The sequence below is a fragment of the Poecilia reticulata genome, chromosome 19, assembly GCF_904066995.2.
Source record: "Poecilia reticulata chromosome 19, P_reticulata-male-v2, whole genome shotgun sequence".
Classification (NCBI taxonomy): domain Eukaryota; kingdom Metazoa; phylum Chordata; class Actinopteri; order Cyprinodontiformes; family Poeciliidae; genus Poecilia; species Poecilia reticulata.
Genome location: NC_088848.1, coordinates 16,729,921 through 16,749,602, shown reverse-complemented (window position 1 = coordinate 16,749,602; position 19,682 = coordinate 16,729,921). Strand labels below are relative to the sequence as shown.

General features: G+C 40.8%; 1 protein-coding gene across 1 annotated transcript in view; it reads right to left on the bottom strand.

Annotated features, from left to right (window-relative positions):
• Nucleotides 1-19,682, bottom strand: part of grid1b (glutamate receptor, ionotropic, delta 1b) — a 437,216-nt gene that overhangs the window by 131,440 nt on the left and 286,094 nt on the right. The window contains exon 5 of the mRNA XM_081601023.1: nt 4,340-4,545. Coding sequence (XP_081457149.1) covers nt 4,340-4,545 — 206 coding nt within the window. The remainder of the gene's footprint in view (nt 1-4,339; nt 4,546-19,682) is intronic.

Sequence of the window (19,682 nt, the reverse complement as noted above, 5' to 3'; positions counted from 1 at the left end):
ATGGGACATTTTGGTAAGATTAGTGTTACTGATGAGCTTCACGTAGATTAACGTTGACCTTTATTAGGTAATATATTAATTCTAGCTGTTGGTTGACATGCTATTAGTTGCATGCCCGCTAAAGCAAATATATTGAATTATGTAAGGCGAGAATGATTTCCATCTTTAATGCAATAAATTATTTCCCACCAACAGCAACACTTTAATGCTATTCAGCATGAGCTTACAAGTCTTTCTTTTCCATAATTGAATTATTACAAACGAAGGTTCCGTGTCATCTTGGGGTTTTAAAGCCAAAACCTGATCCATTTCGGGCCTAGCTTAGCGACAACACCTTTAACGAGGTGCTGACTGTTCCAAAGCAAACGGAGGGCAACACGAACATTTATTCATGAGTTTCTTCATTTGGATAAGGCAGCCGCCAGAGTTCTCCTTTGTTTTCTAGTGCAGTGTTGTTTAACAACCCTGTGATGGAAGTGGATTCCGAGAAATGGTACAGCTGGACAAAAGTTAGAGAATGGTGACCAATCATTACGGTTGGAGTGTACTCGCTGGAAGTTTTAAAGTGAGTTTTGACAATGTCTTCTTGCTCAAATCACTCATCAATGAAGCAAACAAGCCCTGATTTCTGGGGCTCTGAGTGAACAAAGGGCATCTGGGGTTGCAGGAACACTTTACTGTTCCTTTGTACATCACAGTTGCTCAAATTACCTTCCCATAATGCTGTGCATTATGGGAAGGTATGTTGGTTACCAGGCTTTTATACAGCCTCAGAGGAGAGTCTTATTCTTGTTACTTTTTTCTTTCTTCGGAGGAAAAAAAAAGCAATGGGAGGCTCTTTTTTTTTCAAAGGATTCCTGCTTTCTGATTAGGTTCTCACCTGTGACCCTAATTCTTCTCCTCTGTAGAGTCAGGTCAGTGAAACTCTTCACACTTCCAAGCTGATCATTAAAAAAAAAAAACAGTGCTGAGGCAACTTTAGAAGAAACCCATACTGCTACATTCAGAAATAACGCAAATAATGTCTGCAGCAGCACTTTTGTTCCAGTGATTATGCCTAGGAGTGACATATGTTCAAGTCCAAAAAGTTGAAACTGTTCAGCGGGGGGGGGGGGGTTCTCGGTTGATTTTTACCCAGAAAGCACATTAGCAAAAACCGTTAGTGAAACAGTCACTGGGACTGACTAGTATACTGTATATTTCATTGAGGGGAAACCTGGAATGCGGCGTTCATAACAAACATGTGTGTTCATCTGCTCTACCGCTAGCAAACAACCATACTGATTAAATAACATAAAAGTCAAGCAGTTCCCTAAAAGTCCAACAGATGGCAGCAATGCACCATGCAAAACAAAACACCCACAGTTTACAGGACACACCTCCTGCTAAAGAGCCCCCTGGTGGTTGAAGAAAAATCCACATATAAACCGGAAAATACAATATATGAAAAAAAATCTAAATGCTCTCTGGTATTATTCAGGGGACCAAATGTGGCGGCGGGCCGCGTCCGACCCGCGGGCCGTAGTTTGGGGACCACTGCTTTACATCAACATAGTCCTGACTCTGGTCCTGATCCAGGAGGCTTCAGAATCCTCTTTGGAAGCAAAAAACTCTTAGTACTACTCTCTCATATCATAGTTTAGTAGTTTTCCAACGATGCTTCATTTCCTTGAAGTTTGCTGATGAGCAAATCATTTCAGACATGTTGACGTCTGGACTTTGCCTGGATCTTTGCCTCAAACATCTCCTCCTACAGCTGCTGTTTCTGCTACACATTTCCAAACCGTCACTCTGTCTTCGCCATGCTGGACAGCGGGTGTGAGCTTTTGTTGCCGTTAGCTGTGACTGGTTGTCCTTCAGCATTGTCATGCGCATAATAAGTCAGACTCGCTTTATAGACAGCAGACGTTAAAGCAAAGTGCGGTGCATCAGCCATCAGCTAATCTTGGTAACAGAAGAGTGTGGGCAATATCAACTCAATTCTTTATTTATTCTAAGCAAAAACTGCCATAGAGAACATAAGTTAGCTAAATGTAAAGTGGAAAACAAGGCAGCAATGTAACATGTCATCCAACGAAGCACCTGTACAGGAACACCTGGATTTCAGCCTGTGTTTTGTTCATACATTTATACAGATCATTCATATTTTAATAGAAATAAGCGCCCGTCAACATGCCAGAGTTAAACATCTCCTCCTACAGTTTGCTCGCCCACAATGCAGTACTCTGAGACTCCTACAAAACAGCGTAAATAATTAAAAGCTGCACACTTCGGTTTGATCCACAGACAGAAGTTCCACTGAAAAATGAAACGGGTCATAAATGTTGAGCAAAACACAGCAGCTCATTTGCAAAAGCTTCTGGAAAGGTGTCTGTGGCAAAACCAGCTCCATCTGTCACTGCAGGTGGCCCCCTCATACACACACGCACGCAAACACACACCAGCTCACGCACGCAAACAGGCACACTAACTGGGCAGGTGAACAAATGATTACTGATCCGAGATGTGCAAAGCAGAAAAAACATGGACGGATATGCTAGACAAACAGCAATTTTTCATGCACGCTCTCTTGATCTCCTTAAACACTCATTTATTCCCTGCTGAGAGTTTCTCTTCCCACTACAAGCACTCACTTTTGGTTTATTAATGTACCTTGTTGTGGATCTTGCACTCTTGTTTCCCTCTTATGGATCTCTTCCATGCTTGTTCCTTTAAAATACCCTAAGTTCCGTTTTCAGGCTGCTCCCACTAAAAACTCATTGTTGCTTTTATAAATGTCAGGACAAAAACAAGAAAAAACAAAAAATATATATATAAATATTTCACTAAATGCATTACTATGAGTTCAAGTGAAAAAGTAACACTGCCTAGACATATTACAAATAGTGTTTGATTTATTTTATTTTTTTTCTTTTGGAATACCAATTAATTCACAGAACCATTTATTTAATGATGTTCTCCATTTAAATTTTGGCAATGTTAGTCCTACAGAGAAATCAAATTTTGGCTCTTTTTCCTAAAGAGAACCTGTTTGCCTCACATTCTCTTACACACGGGCTCACTTTACCTTTTAATCTCTGTTTTTCCATATTTTCTCCGCTACAGTTTATACCCTAAATACTTTATTTCATCACTTCTTAATATTTTGTGAAATTATTGCATAAGAACATGATTTTGATCACAAAAAAGATATTACCAAAAACATGAAATGACTCAGAAACAAACACTCGCCTAATGTTGCAAGCAGTGTTCGATACAAATAGCAAAAATTAGAATTTTATTTTAAAAGTCGTTTCATTTTCTGCATTCTCCATCATTTTGGGGACTTATTAATTTAACTGATCATTGTGTGCTAATGTACACAAACAGCAGGGGTCAGTTGGAGGAGCAGTGGTATTTGCATCATGTTCTTAGATTATTATAACAAATGAAAAGATCATAAACAAATCTGCTGCAGAACAGCAGCGGTGTTAGAAAACGACAGCAGCCCTGTTCTGGTGCCCGTGTGGCTCTATTTTCCACTCACCCTTTTGTCTCTCCCTACTTAATGTTTAATGTTCGTTCCACGAACAGGACGGATTGTTTCCGCCTGCAGACATGCATGCAGCACGTTTGACCGCTTGACGGAGGATTGCTGGTGCATCGCTGAGCTAGAATTGGAAGGGACACTGCAAGCTGAGGGGGCGCTGCTTCGGAGATGTGACAGATACTGATTAGCTCATGTGTATTCACACTGTCCTGTCGTATCTGTTATGTTCCCACAAAACGCTGCAGCGCAACATTTTTGACACTTTTCCAATATAACAAAACACCCAGGAAACATTTTCTGTGGATGCTGATGAAAAAACTCAAATGGCAACTCCTCCATGGATCACTCGCACCAGCAAAGTGGGTTTCATCATCTTGCGATGTCATTCATCATGTGGGTACGGATGAATGTTTTCACCGTTCAGCTCAAAATGCTGTGAAATATTTGTTTTTGACATATTTATCCCGGTTCAATTCATAAGAAACGTAATAAATCTTCCTTTTGTTTGCTCCTGATCAGTTCCATTTATGTCGACGCGCAAAAACGTATTGTTGTTTTCCATTTTGCATGTGGACGCTGTCAAACGCATACAAGAACACAAGGTTGCACATTCCAACTTCGTGAACTCTGTGCTGTTAACGCACTAGCATAACAGGAACAGGAAGTACCGGAAACATTCTGTCCACTCACACGTTCAGCTCATTTGAATCCATGCAAAATGGAGACGGACATGTTTGTAGCGTGAGCAACCATCAACTTGTCCTCAAGAACACAGCGTCCTTTTAAAGAAAACAAAAGTGGAAGACCGACCTGCTGGATGAACGTGTGCGCCCCCTGCGGGCTGAGCAGAAGGATGGCTCTGCGTAACGTGTCCCGGTACCGATTCAGCTCCTCCGTCCTCATGGTGGTGAACAGGTTGGTGAAGACTTTGCTGATGTTCCTGTCCACCCTCTGCAACGCAACGTCAACGCCCTGACGGGACGTCTGATCAAGGAAGCCCTGCAGGCCGCGGATATCTGGGGAGACGACAAAGAGTCGAGCAAATGAGAATGTCTTTAGAAGTGTCAATAAACGGCACAAAGAGAGAATAAAGGCAGTAAGCAGCTTTTCTTATTATTTTTTTTTTCTTAACAATTATAAACGCTTCTCTGCACACATTCATCCTGACCCCAAACACCAACTTTATAGGGAACATTTTACGGTGAACATGAGATGTAAAAAAAAAAAAAATCAATATCAATATCAAAAACTTATGAGCCCAGAAAGCTGTTCATATCTCAAGACAATCTTTACATTCACATTTTAAAACTTAACATGGGTGCATGATAAAGGTCTTGGCCCTGTCATAGAAACCAATATCCTCTATACACACATAACTGAAAATAAAAACATACATTGCAGAAGATCTTTCCTGCCAGCAGCCATCATGACCTTCAATAAGTCTTTGTGAAGAATCGAAAAGAATGAGTTGCAACAACTTTTGATTTCACTGTGGGATTAATAAAGTATTTCTGAACTGACTTTGAATTTGAATAAGATTTCTGTGGCAAAGTTTGGAATAGTCAACCCAACATGAAGATGACCAGCATCTCTCTACCGGCATTTCTTCAAACCCAGCCATCATTAGCCATCAACCCGCTGAAATGGTGACAACCGACCACAATCCATGTGACAGCAGTTTTATGAATTAGCAGCATTTATTGAAATGACTGTGACTCATTAAACCGGCCCACAGCCAGCGAGAAAACAGACGACTCGAAGAAAAACCGACTCGTACAAAGGTGGCTCTTGTTTTTGTAGCTATTGAAGGTGACTGAACCTCTGAGAAAGCATTGGCTCAATCTCTGCACCATCTGCGTCTGAACATGACAGCATCGCTTCTTCTTTTTTTCTTTTTTTTATTTGAGGCATCTTTCAAACTCTTTCTCAGATACGTTTCTTTCTCTTTCTGCTCATAAAATGGCAGCTGAGCTGGTTTCTGTACCGTTGGAGAAGCTGACAGGTTGTTTGGCCTGAATATCTCTCACTTTTTGTAGCCTCCCTCCATCTTTCTTAGTCTATTAGCACTGACAGCCAGCTTGTTCCGAGCGCCCACCGCCGCACTATACTCCTGAAACCTTTTTTTTATTTTCATTTTTCTTTTTTCACCTGGGCCATTTCATCTACCGTGCTCCCCCACCCCCCGGCCCCTTCGCCACATCTCCGGCCCGACAATAACCACCATTTCTGTTCTCCCTTAAATTTTCTTTCCATCGATCCAACTGTCACTCAAAGCCTGCCTCCCACTCCTTCCCAGAAAATCGGCAGGGACGTTTACTCCCGCAGAACAAACGAGAAACTGTTTTATGAAATTTGAAAGTCAGCCCTGTGATTCACCCTTCCCCGCTGATTACAAAGGCAATACCTGAAGGCAGGCCCCGTGGAAAAGCAATATTTTATCTAACTTTAGAACTTTTTTTTATCTCTTATCCAATAAGCGGTTCAACATTCTATAAAAACAAACAAAAAAAACCCCTTTGCCCTCTTATGGGAAGAAATAACCCAAAAGAAGGCATGAAATTTTTCCACTCCTTCAAAATTACGTTTTTCTGAACTCGGCGGCAACACATTGAAAGGTAAAGTGCTCAGTGGAATCGGCTAGGTGGCGTTGGCATCCACAGCCTAAATCAACATACTGCAACTAATTCAGCACTCAGAGTTTCTGTCTTCACTCCCCCGCCCCCCCAAAAAAAAAATTCTGTTGAAAAGAGAGAAAGGAAAAAAAAAATCTGCCCTTTTCTTGAGCTCAAGCACTTGAACACCACAAGTAGAAGCAATTTAAAGAGCTGCTGCTCGCCAGCGACAGTTCAATTTCTCCTCAGCCACTTTGAGCAAGGCACCGTGGGGGGTGGGGGGGTGGGGGTGGACGCGCTGCTCGCACTTATCTCTGCTCGTCAGCGTCACGCTGACCTCTCCCCGCTGAAGACCCGGAGCAGGTGAACCTTCGGCCAAGAGATTCAATTTGGATTCACACGACACGACTGTTGTCTTTCACGTACAGTGCAAATACCTTAAAGGCCAGCGATGCCTAATATTTGCATCATGTCCAGACGCGGCAAACATTGCTGATATTTGCAAGCCCTGCAGAAGGAATGTCGATAAATTTTTCAGCATGAATTTTTATCAGGCGGGAATCCTTGCCAGCTGAGGTTGGCAGGCCCTCGGGCTTTAAGAGACGAGAAGAAAAAAATAAAAAATCTTGGAAATATGTCTTTCCTGAAATTATTTCATCAAATAAATATTCACAGAAGAGACTAAATAGCGTTTTTTTGTTGCTGTTTTCTGACCAAATTTTAATTGTTAGAATTCTAACAACTATCCTTGCAACATGACAAATAAGCAGCTGTTTGTGTTTCTCTGGCACAAAATCAGATGAAATCAATGGCTGCCTGGACAGAGACTAAAATTACACACACGGTCATTAATCTCCAAGGGTGAAAACAACCTTAACTTGTTGCAGAGCAAAGGTTTGCTGCAGACCGAACATCCACAAATGTACTCCTTTTCAGCTGATTTTTTTATTTTTTCTACATGTAAATTATTTAAATGGACATTTTGATGCAGAAACTGAAAATGCTTGGGATGAAACACTTCTCAGTTGGAAAAAAACTATCTTTATACATCTATAAAAAAAACCCCACAAAATCAATCAAGACAATTATTATTTCATTTCTAGGAACACTTCTGGGATGTTGAAACCAACATATATCTATTGATATTTTAACAGTTTTATGGGTTCCATCAATAGATTCTGGCACAACCGGCCCTTTAAGAAAATTCAGATTTTTGATATGGTCCAAAAAGAAAAATGAGTTTGACGCCTCTGCATTTATGGCCTAAATGCATCATATCAGAATCTGCTGGATAAGAGTAGCTATTTTTCCTTTTCTAATAAATACTTGGTTGAGGTTTAAAAAAAAAAAAACAACTAAAAAAAACAAACAGCCGGTGACATCAAGAAAAGCGATGGCAACAATCCCTTTTACTGTGATGCCAAATATATTAAGATCTGCAGCGGAATGTGTCTACTTGCTAGCCAAGCTCATAGATCAACAGACCGTGGGGGGAAGATCTCGTTAATTAACTGTACGGATGTGAAAATACTGGAAGGAACAAAGTGGGGGCAGAGAGAGATGAGACAACAGAAGAAACGCGGAGAATGAAAGGATGAAAAGAACGAGTGGTGGGTGTATTAGGAGGGATAATTGAGCCTTCTTATCCTCACAGGCGATGACAGGTGTGACATTTTAGCTTTGGAAAGCCTCTCTGTATTGGATATCCATGGAACACACACAGGAAATCATTTCTCCGTCTGCTGCTTCCACTTCTGCAGTACCTGAGGACTTATTTTAAAATGAAACATCTCTTGACTTCAGTTTATTTCCAACATTCATCTACTATAAAAATGCAGGGAGCTTTTCGCCTGTTGTGGTTCCACTGCTTAACCAGAACTGGAGCTACACACAGTTTTCACCTGGTTTAAAGTTGAACGCCGTGGTTTTCCACATCCGGAGAGCGAGTTTGGTGTCATGTTACACCACCTAAAGTTTCTCTTTACACTCACTGGTGACTTTATGTTAGGTAGACATCGCCAATAACACCATGGTGTTCAAAGTCAGTCCTGAAGGGAGGTTATCCTGTTACAGATGTCCATCTGGTTCAGCAAACTGAATGATATAATCTGTGGTAGAGTCACCTAATTGAATAATGAATCATTTTGTAACAGAAATGTGTGTTTTTGACTGTTTGCATGGATTTTTGATCAGTATTGACCAGTAAAAGAGCCGCTTACACACAGAGATTTACTTATTTAAAAATTATGATAGTGATTATTTTCAGCTTCAGAAACCAGAAGTCAACACATTATGTCAGTCACACTGACCTACTTTAAACTCTGTGAAGGGTCGATATTAAAATACTAAAAACACACACAAATGCAATCACAGGAAGGTTTGGCGGGTTGGGTGGGGGGCGGGGGGTAATATGAAAATGTTGGGCTAACAACGAAGGAAAGAATGGAAAAATGACTTGAGTAATCATTGTTATCAGTTATTCCATGCGTCATTCCCTTTTTTTGTACATAATTTAGCCTAATGACTAATTTCCTTTGACTTCTTTGTAAGTGTGGATTAGTCGTGTTGTTAGAAATATTTGATGTAAATGTCGTTTCAACAGCTGCATTAGAAAAACTTTTTTTTTTCTTACCAGAACAACACTGGCGGTGTTTAATACTTGCTTTATCCCGACTGTAACTAGAGTTTTATGGATAATTTATCTCCGGGGGTAACCTTAGGAACATCTAGCTGCTTGTTTCCAAATCATTAGCATTCTTCACCATGAAAAATAGATTCTCCCACATTTTCTCAAAAAAAAAAAAGGTGGTAATAAAACAGCAACCACTGGGTTTATTGTTATTTACCTTCACAGACATATATTTCTTCATTGCTGTTATCCACCTGTGCTTTCCACAGAGGAAACTATTCCTTCCTGCAGCTTCCATGAGAAGATGCAGGATTACAGGATATAATGGTGTAGAGATGATGGTGCAGATTCATGATTTGCTTGGTTTCAGCTGAGAAGTAATTTTTTATTTTTTATTTTTCTCTGACAGGTCATTTTCAATCTACAGTTGGCCACTTAGATCTGCATTAAAGTTTATATTATGGTTTGTAGTTTTGGGGGCCTATAAATTCACTCCTCTAACACACACACACACACACGCACAAACAAAATGAGTGATGTGATGATGTGCTGGATGATTCATTCCGTCTCCATGCGCCTCTCACATACATGCAGCTTGTCTCAGCGCGTTATCCTCAGAATCTCAACATTCATGCAGACGAACCCGCACATCAACAAGTCTCTCGCTAACCAGGATGATGTATAATTTAACTGCCAGGGTGCTGCTGCGTGATCGGAATGCGATGCCGACGCGTGGAGCGTGTGAAATGCTAATGCGGGCCTCACCAACGCCCCTCGCTGCTCGGCTCCCGCTCCCCTGCCAAGGTGCTATGTAAATGAAGCCAATCAAAGAGCGGGCACGCAGTTTTACGGGCGCCGCCGCGAACCTATCAGCCCGCCGTCTGAGGGGGCCGGGACGAGGCCGGCTCCCAGAACCGGAGCGGAAACGAAAGACGGACTTTGCTCACGTTCCACATGTTGATGCTTAAGAGCTCTCATGTTTTATTAAGAACATGCACAGGACGAAAAGTGGGATTTTTGACCCTGTATTCTGACGCAAATGCAGCTAGTCAGCGACAGATATCGACAGCAATCGACAGTTTACATTTTCACTCAAGGGAGTCGAAATCTGTCGATTGCGGAATCCTTGGAGGGGGGGAGTGGCGGTGCGGGCTAGAGGCGTTAACGACTCTACTTAGCATACGAATAGCCTAGCATATGCAAAGGCGCTTCAGGAGAGCCGTCAGTCCAGCCCGATTCCTTTTACATCCATAAACAGCGCGAGGGCAGAGCTATATAAATTAAATATGCCCACTCCATTATTCATACTAAACAATTTCTTCGGATGATATTAATCCTTATGACGAGAACATGATGCGCACGTGGTCCTAATTACCAAACTGCTGAAACGCGTCCTTGTTAGCCCCTTCCTGCTGGTCACTTACAGTTTAGGCTGATGAAACCGAGACCATTACTACGTGTAATGGTCTCGGTTTCATCTCTGGGGGTAACCTTAGGATGTAATGCTGGTGTACAGCAGTAATGCTGTACAGCATTACTGGTGTACACCAGCAGCAGTACGGTTATATTGATGCTCTATTTAGGAGTTCAGGTGTTTATTGCTGCTGATCAAAATTCTTTCGCTGGGGGCAGCAGAAAGATAAACGTGACACCAGTTCTGCCCCTCTATGCATCGCCTTCCAAAGTTATTTCCACAGTTTATAACATCATATCCTCAAAGTTCAACAGTTTTTCTTCAGGTCTTATGCGATGTACCAACACAACAAAAAGCATCATTGTGAAGTAAAACATTAAGTTATATATTTTTGAAAATGAAGATGACCTTAGATAATGCTGGACATTTGTGCTTAGCTCCCCAGGTGTTTGGCTTTTAAATCTTAAAATCTTCTAACAGGTTTTCTTCCAGGATTCTCCTGTCTTCGGCTTCATTCGGCTTCCCATAATCTCAACCATGCTCCCTGTCTTTGATTAAGAAAACCATCCCCACAGCATAATGATGCCACCACCATGTTACATCTGTGGAATGATGATGCGCAGTGTTACGGATTGTCCAAACACTGCTGTACAGGAAACGCAAATGGTTGAGTTTTGGTCTCGTCTGACCAGAGTTCCTTCTTCCACATGGCTTACTGTAAACTACTATTAACTACAGCTAATAGTCCTTCTCCAGTAGAAAGACTACCCCACCAAAGCTGTGGATCCCTGTTGCTCCACCAGAGTTACCATGGGTCAACTTGATCGCTTCTCCGTTTAAAGCTCTCCCCTCCTGGCTTCCCAGTTTAGGCTTTTGGACATATCTTACGTTTACAGTGGAGCCAAACAGCTTGGAGGTATTCAAAGCTTGGGACATTTATTTTATAACCCAAACCTGCCAAGTCACATTTTGCTTCCTCTAAAATCCCTGAATTAAACTCCATCTTGAAGAGACATGCATCATTTTCATAGTTTGTTTCTGTTCATGTGTCTAAGATGAATTGGACTGTTGGCAGTGGATTGAAATAAATATTCTTTTGGCGACAGACAACCAAAGTATTGACATGTCGCAGCCAAGATTATCTAGTGATAAAAGAGACCCGAGCTTTAAAAAGGACGACTGTAGTGCACAGACTTATTTAAAATGAGTTGCAGACTACATGTTGGCTCCTAATTCACACATAGATGCATTTCAGAAAAAAATATTAAAAATTGCTTTAAATGTCTAATTGCCATTTTTCCTGAAGCTTAAGATTGGCTTAGGATGGACGTCAACACTTTCCCATCATAGCACAACATTTCACTTCTTTGATGGAGTTTTGGTGATTATGCCGAGTGCAACTGATTGTGTTCACAAAGACAGCTTGGGTTTTTATGTTACCATGACAACTGTAAATTATCATAGTTTTTTTTGTTATTATTATTATTTACTGGTGTGGTTGCTCAAAAATAACCTGTTAAAAGAAAATGGGACGAGTTTTATTCTTTAAAAAAAACTTTCTTTTCAGTGTCTACAAACCTCTGCTTAATGATCAATCAACTTTACATTAGAAAGACAAACAAACATTCAGATGTGTGTTGATCTTTAAAAGCCAGGAAAAAGCTCCTTGACTAAACTTACCCATAGCTACAGATTGAGCAGTAAATTAAAAGGATATAAAGAAAACAAACCACAAAAACCAAGGCAACCACGTGAAGTGGAAAACACCAAATTCAGCTGGGACTTTACCTGGAACTATGCTTTCTTTAGATGAGAGCAAAATTGATACTTTCAGTAACAAATACTCTCCTGAGTTTGCTGTGAAACAAGGGACAATTATGTGGAAAACCGCCTCTGATAATTATGGTGGAGAAACCCGAGAATGTGTTTTCATTGGGTCATTTAACGAATACAATAAGACAGTATAACATCCTTCAGTACAGCGCAGTACAATTTAGCATAGAAAAATATTAACAGATTTGTTTTGTTTTTTTTAAGTTGAATAAGTGTAGTAAAGGTAAATCTAGGCACAATCCGTTTTTCAAGTACATCCATTTATTTTCCGTCTCTTTTGTTCCCGTGTGCACAAGCTGTCACGCTCCTGACACCTGCTCTGCCGACGCTGGAAGTTGTAACCTAAGAGGAGAACGCCGCTGTAATTGGTCGCAGCAGATGAAGAGCAGTGCCCTTTTCAAACTACGCTCATAACAGACAGAGCTGCCAGGCTCCACTTGTTTCCACATTGTTGTCATGCGACTCTGCTGTGAAGTTTGACTTTCTCAGCTTTTTAATTTATACAAAAGTCGCTCTCCTGCTGAGCTCGTACATGTCAGGGACTTTACCTGCACGCCGAAAGGAACGTTTTGCAGAGGGATTTCGCTCCACCTCCGTGATTGCATTGTTAGAGTCGTTGCGCAAAAAAAGAGATTGCATGACACGTCGAGGCTCCCGACACAACCGATGCAGTCTTTAAATGCAGAAGGTGCACATAATGAACCAATATCCTTGATTTAGAAAGTGCTGAAAACACAGATGTCTGTAGCCAGAATGGAAGAAGATGAAGTTCGGTGCACACAGTAAAACATGAGAAAGTCATTACAAAGCAATGCAGTGCGTTTATTTGCTGCAACTGAAGCAAATCTAATAAAAACCCACAGGAACCATGTTTGTGTTATGCTACATAAAAAATAAATAAATAAATAAAAAAAATCCTGAGCTGTTTGCTACAGTAACAAGAACTTGTTCACTCCCTATGATTGTCCCCAGGGGTTCGCACCATCTAAAATGAGAAAAACCATTTAGTTTGAGAAATTAAGTTTTGATGATCTCAGTCCAGGAAACCAAAGAAGAGGAAAGTCTGCAAAACGGCGTGAAACTGAGTAAAACTATCGTCTTCTTTATCTTGTCTGATTGCCTATTTTTAGCTTCAGTTTCTATTACAAATTCTCACAGAGAAAAGCTAATTATGACAATTTGCTTACACATGAAACACAGATTTCCCTCTATGGAACTACCAGTGAGTGTTACAGTGAACTACCGCCACTAAAATTCAGAATGAAATACTATGTGAACTTTTTAAGGTCAAATACACGCATGTGTCTTAACATGATGCCAAGTGGAACCCCCCCCCCCCAAAAAAAACAAAAAACATTACAATAATCAGGAGGGGCTACAGGGCCACTTACACAATATGAAGTCCATCATTGCACAATGAGAAAGAGGACAAGAGTTAAGAGAACTGGCAAAGTTCCCAGTGGTGAACATCCCAGCATACTCCCCTCAAGGTCAGAGAATGCGACGTTTGGATAACTTGCAATAAATCCAAACATGTTCTTATGTTTATTTAAAATTAGTTGCGTTTCTACACATCAGAAAACTAGTATTTTTTTGTTTGTTTTTTATCAAGGCAAATTAGAAGCAGCTGTACACTGCTGGTCAGCCAGCTCATTTCTCAACACAAATGACAGAATGTAATGGAGTGCAAACTAAATGAGTACTCCTATTCCTCTTATTAGCCAATAAGACACATTGGCAAGTTGTGACTTTTCCAGAGCATACAGTCTGACTAATTAACCTGGTATATATTGTGTTAATATTGTGGTATTCTATAAAGTTTGGACAGTGAAAGAGACAGAATACTGTCGGTGTTGTACAGTATTGCAATGAGAAAGCTTAAATAAGAAACCAATGAAAAAAGTGAGTGATTTTTGTCACCAACATGCTTGTTTTCTCATGTTTTCTTTATTATGACAAATAAAGAAAGATCTTCCCCACAAAGCAGTGTTTATCAGAGACTACATCCAGACTTTAAGGCCTGCCTAGAACCCGTCCTGTCCCAGCCAGAGTGACCAACACAACTTCAATACTTTTATTGAAGAAATATTGTGGGAATGTCAAGTCCGCCTAACCTGTAACAGTAGCAAAAAAAAAAACAAAAAAAACACAACAATAAACACCGATGTATAAAACCTCGAAAGAAAAGCCACCACTGTTTTGACCCAGTGAAATTCTGTGCTCCTTTTCTAATCCTAAGAGTTGTTTGTCTACCTATCAGACTCATCTTCCCTGCATAACAAAAGAACTCACGGCCACCCGAAGCCTCTTGCCAGACAGTTGGATTTAAGTTCATGTACCTGAGCATCACTCAGCTTTTTGTTTCAGCTCCCAGAACTATCTGCGGAGTCATCGATTGACGATAAAGCCTCGAGTTTGCTCGGCAGATAAAAGCGGGGGGATGGGGGGAAATCGACCGCGACTTTCGTGCATTTGTGCAGAGAAGCAAACGCGCTCACTTCTTAAAAAAAAAAAAAAAACAGAAAACACTGCCGCCCTTTACAGCAGAGCAGTCACAGGGCAAAACCTGACGTGCGGAGGCGGAGGAGACACCGTGAGTGCCGACATTCAACACGGAAGGATTGAAATCACAGAAGATATAACCTTTAAAGGAAAGGAGAGATGTGACGGAGGAGAGAGGGAAACATCACAACAGACTAGAACGAGAATTGAGCCATAAAAATACTAAGAGGCAAACCCTTTCGCCGCGACCTCAACACAGATTTTCACTCTGAACGATGACTCCGTTTGTTATTTGATATTCAAAAATGAAAACTTTCAAACAGACGTCTACGCTATAAGGAAAATAATAATAATACAGCAACTTCAACTATAGGCTTACAATGCCTGGCATTTTGTGACACTAAAATATGTTTGCAACAAAGAGGTCTGTAATAGATGAATCTTGAGCTAGACTTGAGAGCGATGATCACAAACGCAGGCCACATTTTTCAGAATATTTGGAGAGCACTGTAGGGATGTGAATACTTTTCCCAGGTTCTACATGAAGGAGATGTCCAGATATGGATTATATCATTTCTATCACATTTTTGTTTGAGAGGTTTGTGTTACTACAAACAAAACAAGTGGGAGTTACTGTGTTTTCTTTTCTCTTAAAGAAAAAAAAAGATACAAATCTGTCCTCATTAGTACTTTAACCTCAGATCTATAACAGAGAGGTTTAATATTTACATTGTGAGAGAAGTGGAGCTGCTCATGATGCTGCTGTGGATTATGAAGGAAGGTTGGGTAATGTCTAATATTTCTTGCTCACCTTGCTTCTTCCCCACACATCCAAAATTAACCACTGCATGAAAAAGAAAGATAAAAAAAAAAAAAACCGAATCAATAAAAAACAAAGCAAGACCGGCACTTTAAAAAAAAATAAAATAAAAAAATCCCAGTCATTTTCATTCCAGTTCAAAACATTGTTACTTTTTAAAGTCAAACCCGCGGCTCTCAATCGATCTGTTTGTTGCCTCCCAGAAACTAGAAAGCTGGAATAAGACGGGGAAGGGATTAAATAAGCAGCGAGGAGGAGACGCGGAGTGCGACGTCTCGCTAACAAACACATGGATGCTCCGGAGGTGCACTTTACGAATGCTTTTGTGTTTGTGTTCCAGTGTTAATGGGGAAAAAAATAAAGCCGAAGCCTGAGCAGGTGCGGAGACAAACAATTAAACGGCAGCAGCATGACGCACAACGCGAGCCGCGCTGCATCTCATTCATCAGGACGAAACCCATTTCGCCTCGCAGCAGCTCCTGAAACTTCACAAACTCTGGGTCAAAAAGACTCAGAACTCGTTTCTTTCCAGTCAGTTCAGTCACCGCCGTGCACCTGCGCTCCTCACCTCTGATACACTGTACTTACTGTTACACGTCCTGAGTGTCTCCTTTGATTAAAGACAGCATAAAATTTGGCTTTTTTTCCTTCAGACTAAATCAACACATCTAATCTCTGCGGCAAAAACACACACACATACACACAAAAAAGGTTTCGAATGTCTGACTGAAGAGGATTGGATTGGCAAGCCTTGTTCTTACAGTAGAATAGAGTACGTGATCCACCGTGGAAGAAAATCATTGAGCCGAATCAAAATAATGTTCCTCAGGAAACAATGGGAAGATTCTTGCGTTTTTCTCCCCTATCAGTTCGGATTATAATGAAATCACTCAGGAAACCTGGAGGAAGAAGAAGGACATTTATGATCTCCAATCCCTCAGATGGTACTGCTTTAAGAATTACCTTCCTTTAACAGCCGATTGAACCACATGGCTACTTGAGTAAACAATTGTCAAATTCTGTTTGGTCAGCAAGCTGGCTGCAGCAAACTAGAGTATTTTTTTAGTCCTGATTTAAAGGACTGAAAATCTCCTGCACATCTTATGTTTTCGGGGAGTTTGCTCCAGAGTGGAGGAGCATGCATGCTTGACAAGCAACTCAGAATTGTATTTTGAACCTGGACCGGCCAGTGCATTAATAGACCAACATTTTAAAATCTAAATTCTAAAATGTTGGTTTTTAAATCTATTTTTTGATGACTGATGGTGAGACCCAACCCAAATTTTAGCTGCTTCTAACCACGACCTCGTTCTTTTAAGTTACGATCCACATCCTGTGACCATGGATGAGGTCTGGGACATGGATAGACCAGTAAACAACAGTTATTTTTGTTGGGTTTTTTTTTGCCTCGGTAGTCTATGGGACGACAGATCAGTGCCGCCCTTACGTTACTGAACACTCATCTTCTGCTCTATTCTGTAATCTGCATGTAATTAAAGTCAAAGCAAAACTGTTTTTAATGACTGAATCACTTAATGACTTTGCATCCTCAATGACAAAGTAGCTTCAAGAATTGGGGGAATACATTAGGAACAAAACAGATATGGGATAGAAAGTTTGACCTAAATACCACCTGCAATTACACAATTCAAAGATGAACGTTCTCCAAATTCAGAGTTGTGGGTTTTCGTTAAGTATGAAATAGTAACCAAATTCGGTAACGTCCCATTTACACATTTTCTACTTCGTTTCACCACCAGTTTGCGTTTCTGCCCGTGGTTTCTCATCTCTCCTCAAATTTCAGGCTGAGTCAAACAGGCAGGTGAGCAGCCGGTTCTCTAACCAGGTCGGAATAGCCCGGTTGGGATGGAGGGATGCCGTGTCCACAGACAGACCATTACACCCATCAATCAGCCGGTCTGCTGAAGTGCTCACCCAGGACGGAACACGGGGTTGTGGAGGAGGGGAGGAAGGGTGGAGGGGGAGAGATAGAGACAGATTTAAGAGGCCTCTGCTGGGAAATTCATCACTCCTGGCAGAGTCCTCCATCAGAGACAAGGAGGAAAAAAAAATATTCTGCAATCACTTTGAATGCTGATGCCTCATCCTTACACGGTGGGAAAATGAGTTCTCAGTATCAAACTGCTCTCACAACAGCCAGGAGAGTCAGGAACTCAATTTTTACTTTGATCTATAATTGCATATTTTAAACTGACACATTAGTTATCAATAAAAAGCTAAACCATGAGATCACGCCTTGTGTCAAAAGCTTGCAAGATAGTTAATGACAGTCAGTGAGCTTTTTTCTGCTTCACATGTGAACTTTCTCACATTTTGTATAATATACCAAAAGTACCTGAATAACATAGCTGGTCGTTTTAAGTTGCAAAATCGTCAGATGCACTCTGGGTTTCATGTGCTGCTCCTGCACGACTCCCTGCTGCCGCCGCTAGCCTCTTCCTCCGTCTATTCATTTTAGCTTCCCATCAGTCATTTTACTTCAGATGGCTTCTCAAACTACAATCCGTCTGTTTATTTCTGTTGCTGGTCATCATGTTCCAGGCCACCTTGGACTCCAACAGTGACTTATAGTCTTCAGGTGAGCGCAGTAGCTCAGTTACTGGAACTCTGAAAAGGACGCCTCGCATTCTGGTTCAGCTCCCAGTTCACTCAGAGAGACTATCCAAATTTCCTTTGTATAAATACAGCACATACAACTGGCATATAAATAGGTATGATAAACATTTTCTGTGACATCGGGGATCATTGTAATCAAATCCATTATTCACGTATTCCAAATTGAGCCCAATGAAGATCTGAGCCACAGGTCGTTTACACCTCAAAACCACTAGAGGGAGACAAAATGCTTGCAACACGATCTTTGGTTTGTGTACACTATCCATTAATGCTGTGGTTTCCAACGCCGGTCGTCAATAGAATACTTTAGTCAGCTATGAGACATGCTTTAGACAAAACTACAGCCATGAGTGATGATTTGGAAGGATTACAATTTTAATTATTTTGCACCTTTCCTCCTACTCCTCAGCCAGCGAACAAACCTGGTTAACTGTGCGCTCATTGTTTTCTCATTTAAGTCGAGCACAAGGGATATTGGCTTAGATTAAGTTTCTATTGACGGTTAGATCCTATAACTCAAAGCCTGCTTAGAAGTCCTTGAATTTCCAATCAGATGGTGCAAAGCCTAGTACGGGTCTCTTCTTTCCATTTGTTTTTTGTGTTTTGTAGGATGCTTTGCTAAGGGGTCATTATGGTTTCAAAATGTGACAAAATTATCATTAGATTAACAATTTGGAGAACAATATATATACTTTTTTTTTAAGGGAAATAATATACTTGTAATGCCTGTGGTATGGCAATATGTTTGCAAAACTAATAGATTTCTTTACTTTCTCTTGTATGGAGATCTATGTTAATCAATGCCTTGCTACCCACCCCTATGCACTTTTGTTCATCATGGATGGCTGCAAACCAGTGACATCATACTGTTCTTCAAGATGTCAAAATCTCTGACACTCCTCCAGAGGCGCCCATACCGCCAGGCCTGCCTTTGTGGCACTTGTTGGTGGACAGTCACTTGGTCTGATATTTTTTTTCTGCACCTCTAGCACTTTGGTGCCTTTATGGGGTCATATATGTTGTGGCTTGGGGGACATGGCCAGTATCTGAGGCCCACGCAGAGCAGGACTTGTACAATGTCAATTAGGCTTCTTGTATTTTAGGGGATAGCGATACGCTGTGACATGTTGAGCAGCAAGGCCATGAAGTGATGAGATCATAACCTAGATGGCCAATTAAAGATGTACTAAACAATTACAAGTGATTTGTCTGATGTCAGGGAATGGACATAATCAGTGTTATCACAAGTCCAACCACAAATAGGACAGAGATCTGTGTAGCCATGCTTCTTTCATTTCTTCATGGTGGAATTAACTGAACTTCACCTCATTTGTATTTACTCAGATAGTCTGCCATTGACATGTAATGGTTTGGAGGTACTTAAGAGTGACAAAAATATTTTAGAGCATTTTATGTTTCTTCTGCAGAGATCAGAAAATGTACAGATGAAACAAAGTGTAACCCGAGCTGCATTTTCAGGGAGCCAAACGGTTAATCTGTTTCACCTTTTTTTCTTCTTCATCTGAAAGTGACAGACCCTGAAGAGTCACAACTCACATTCAACAACAACTTTAAAATACAGGTTTAAAATTGGCTTCTGAAAAAGTTGTCAGAGTTCAGCGTAATAATGGACCTATGGCCCCAAAATACTGTATTTTACGTTAAAGCCAGTGATCACCTCACCTTCGATTTTCTTTCCATGCTCA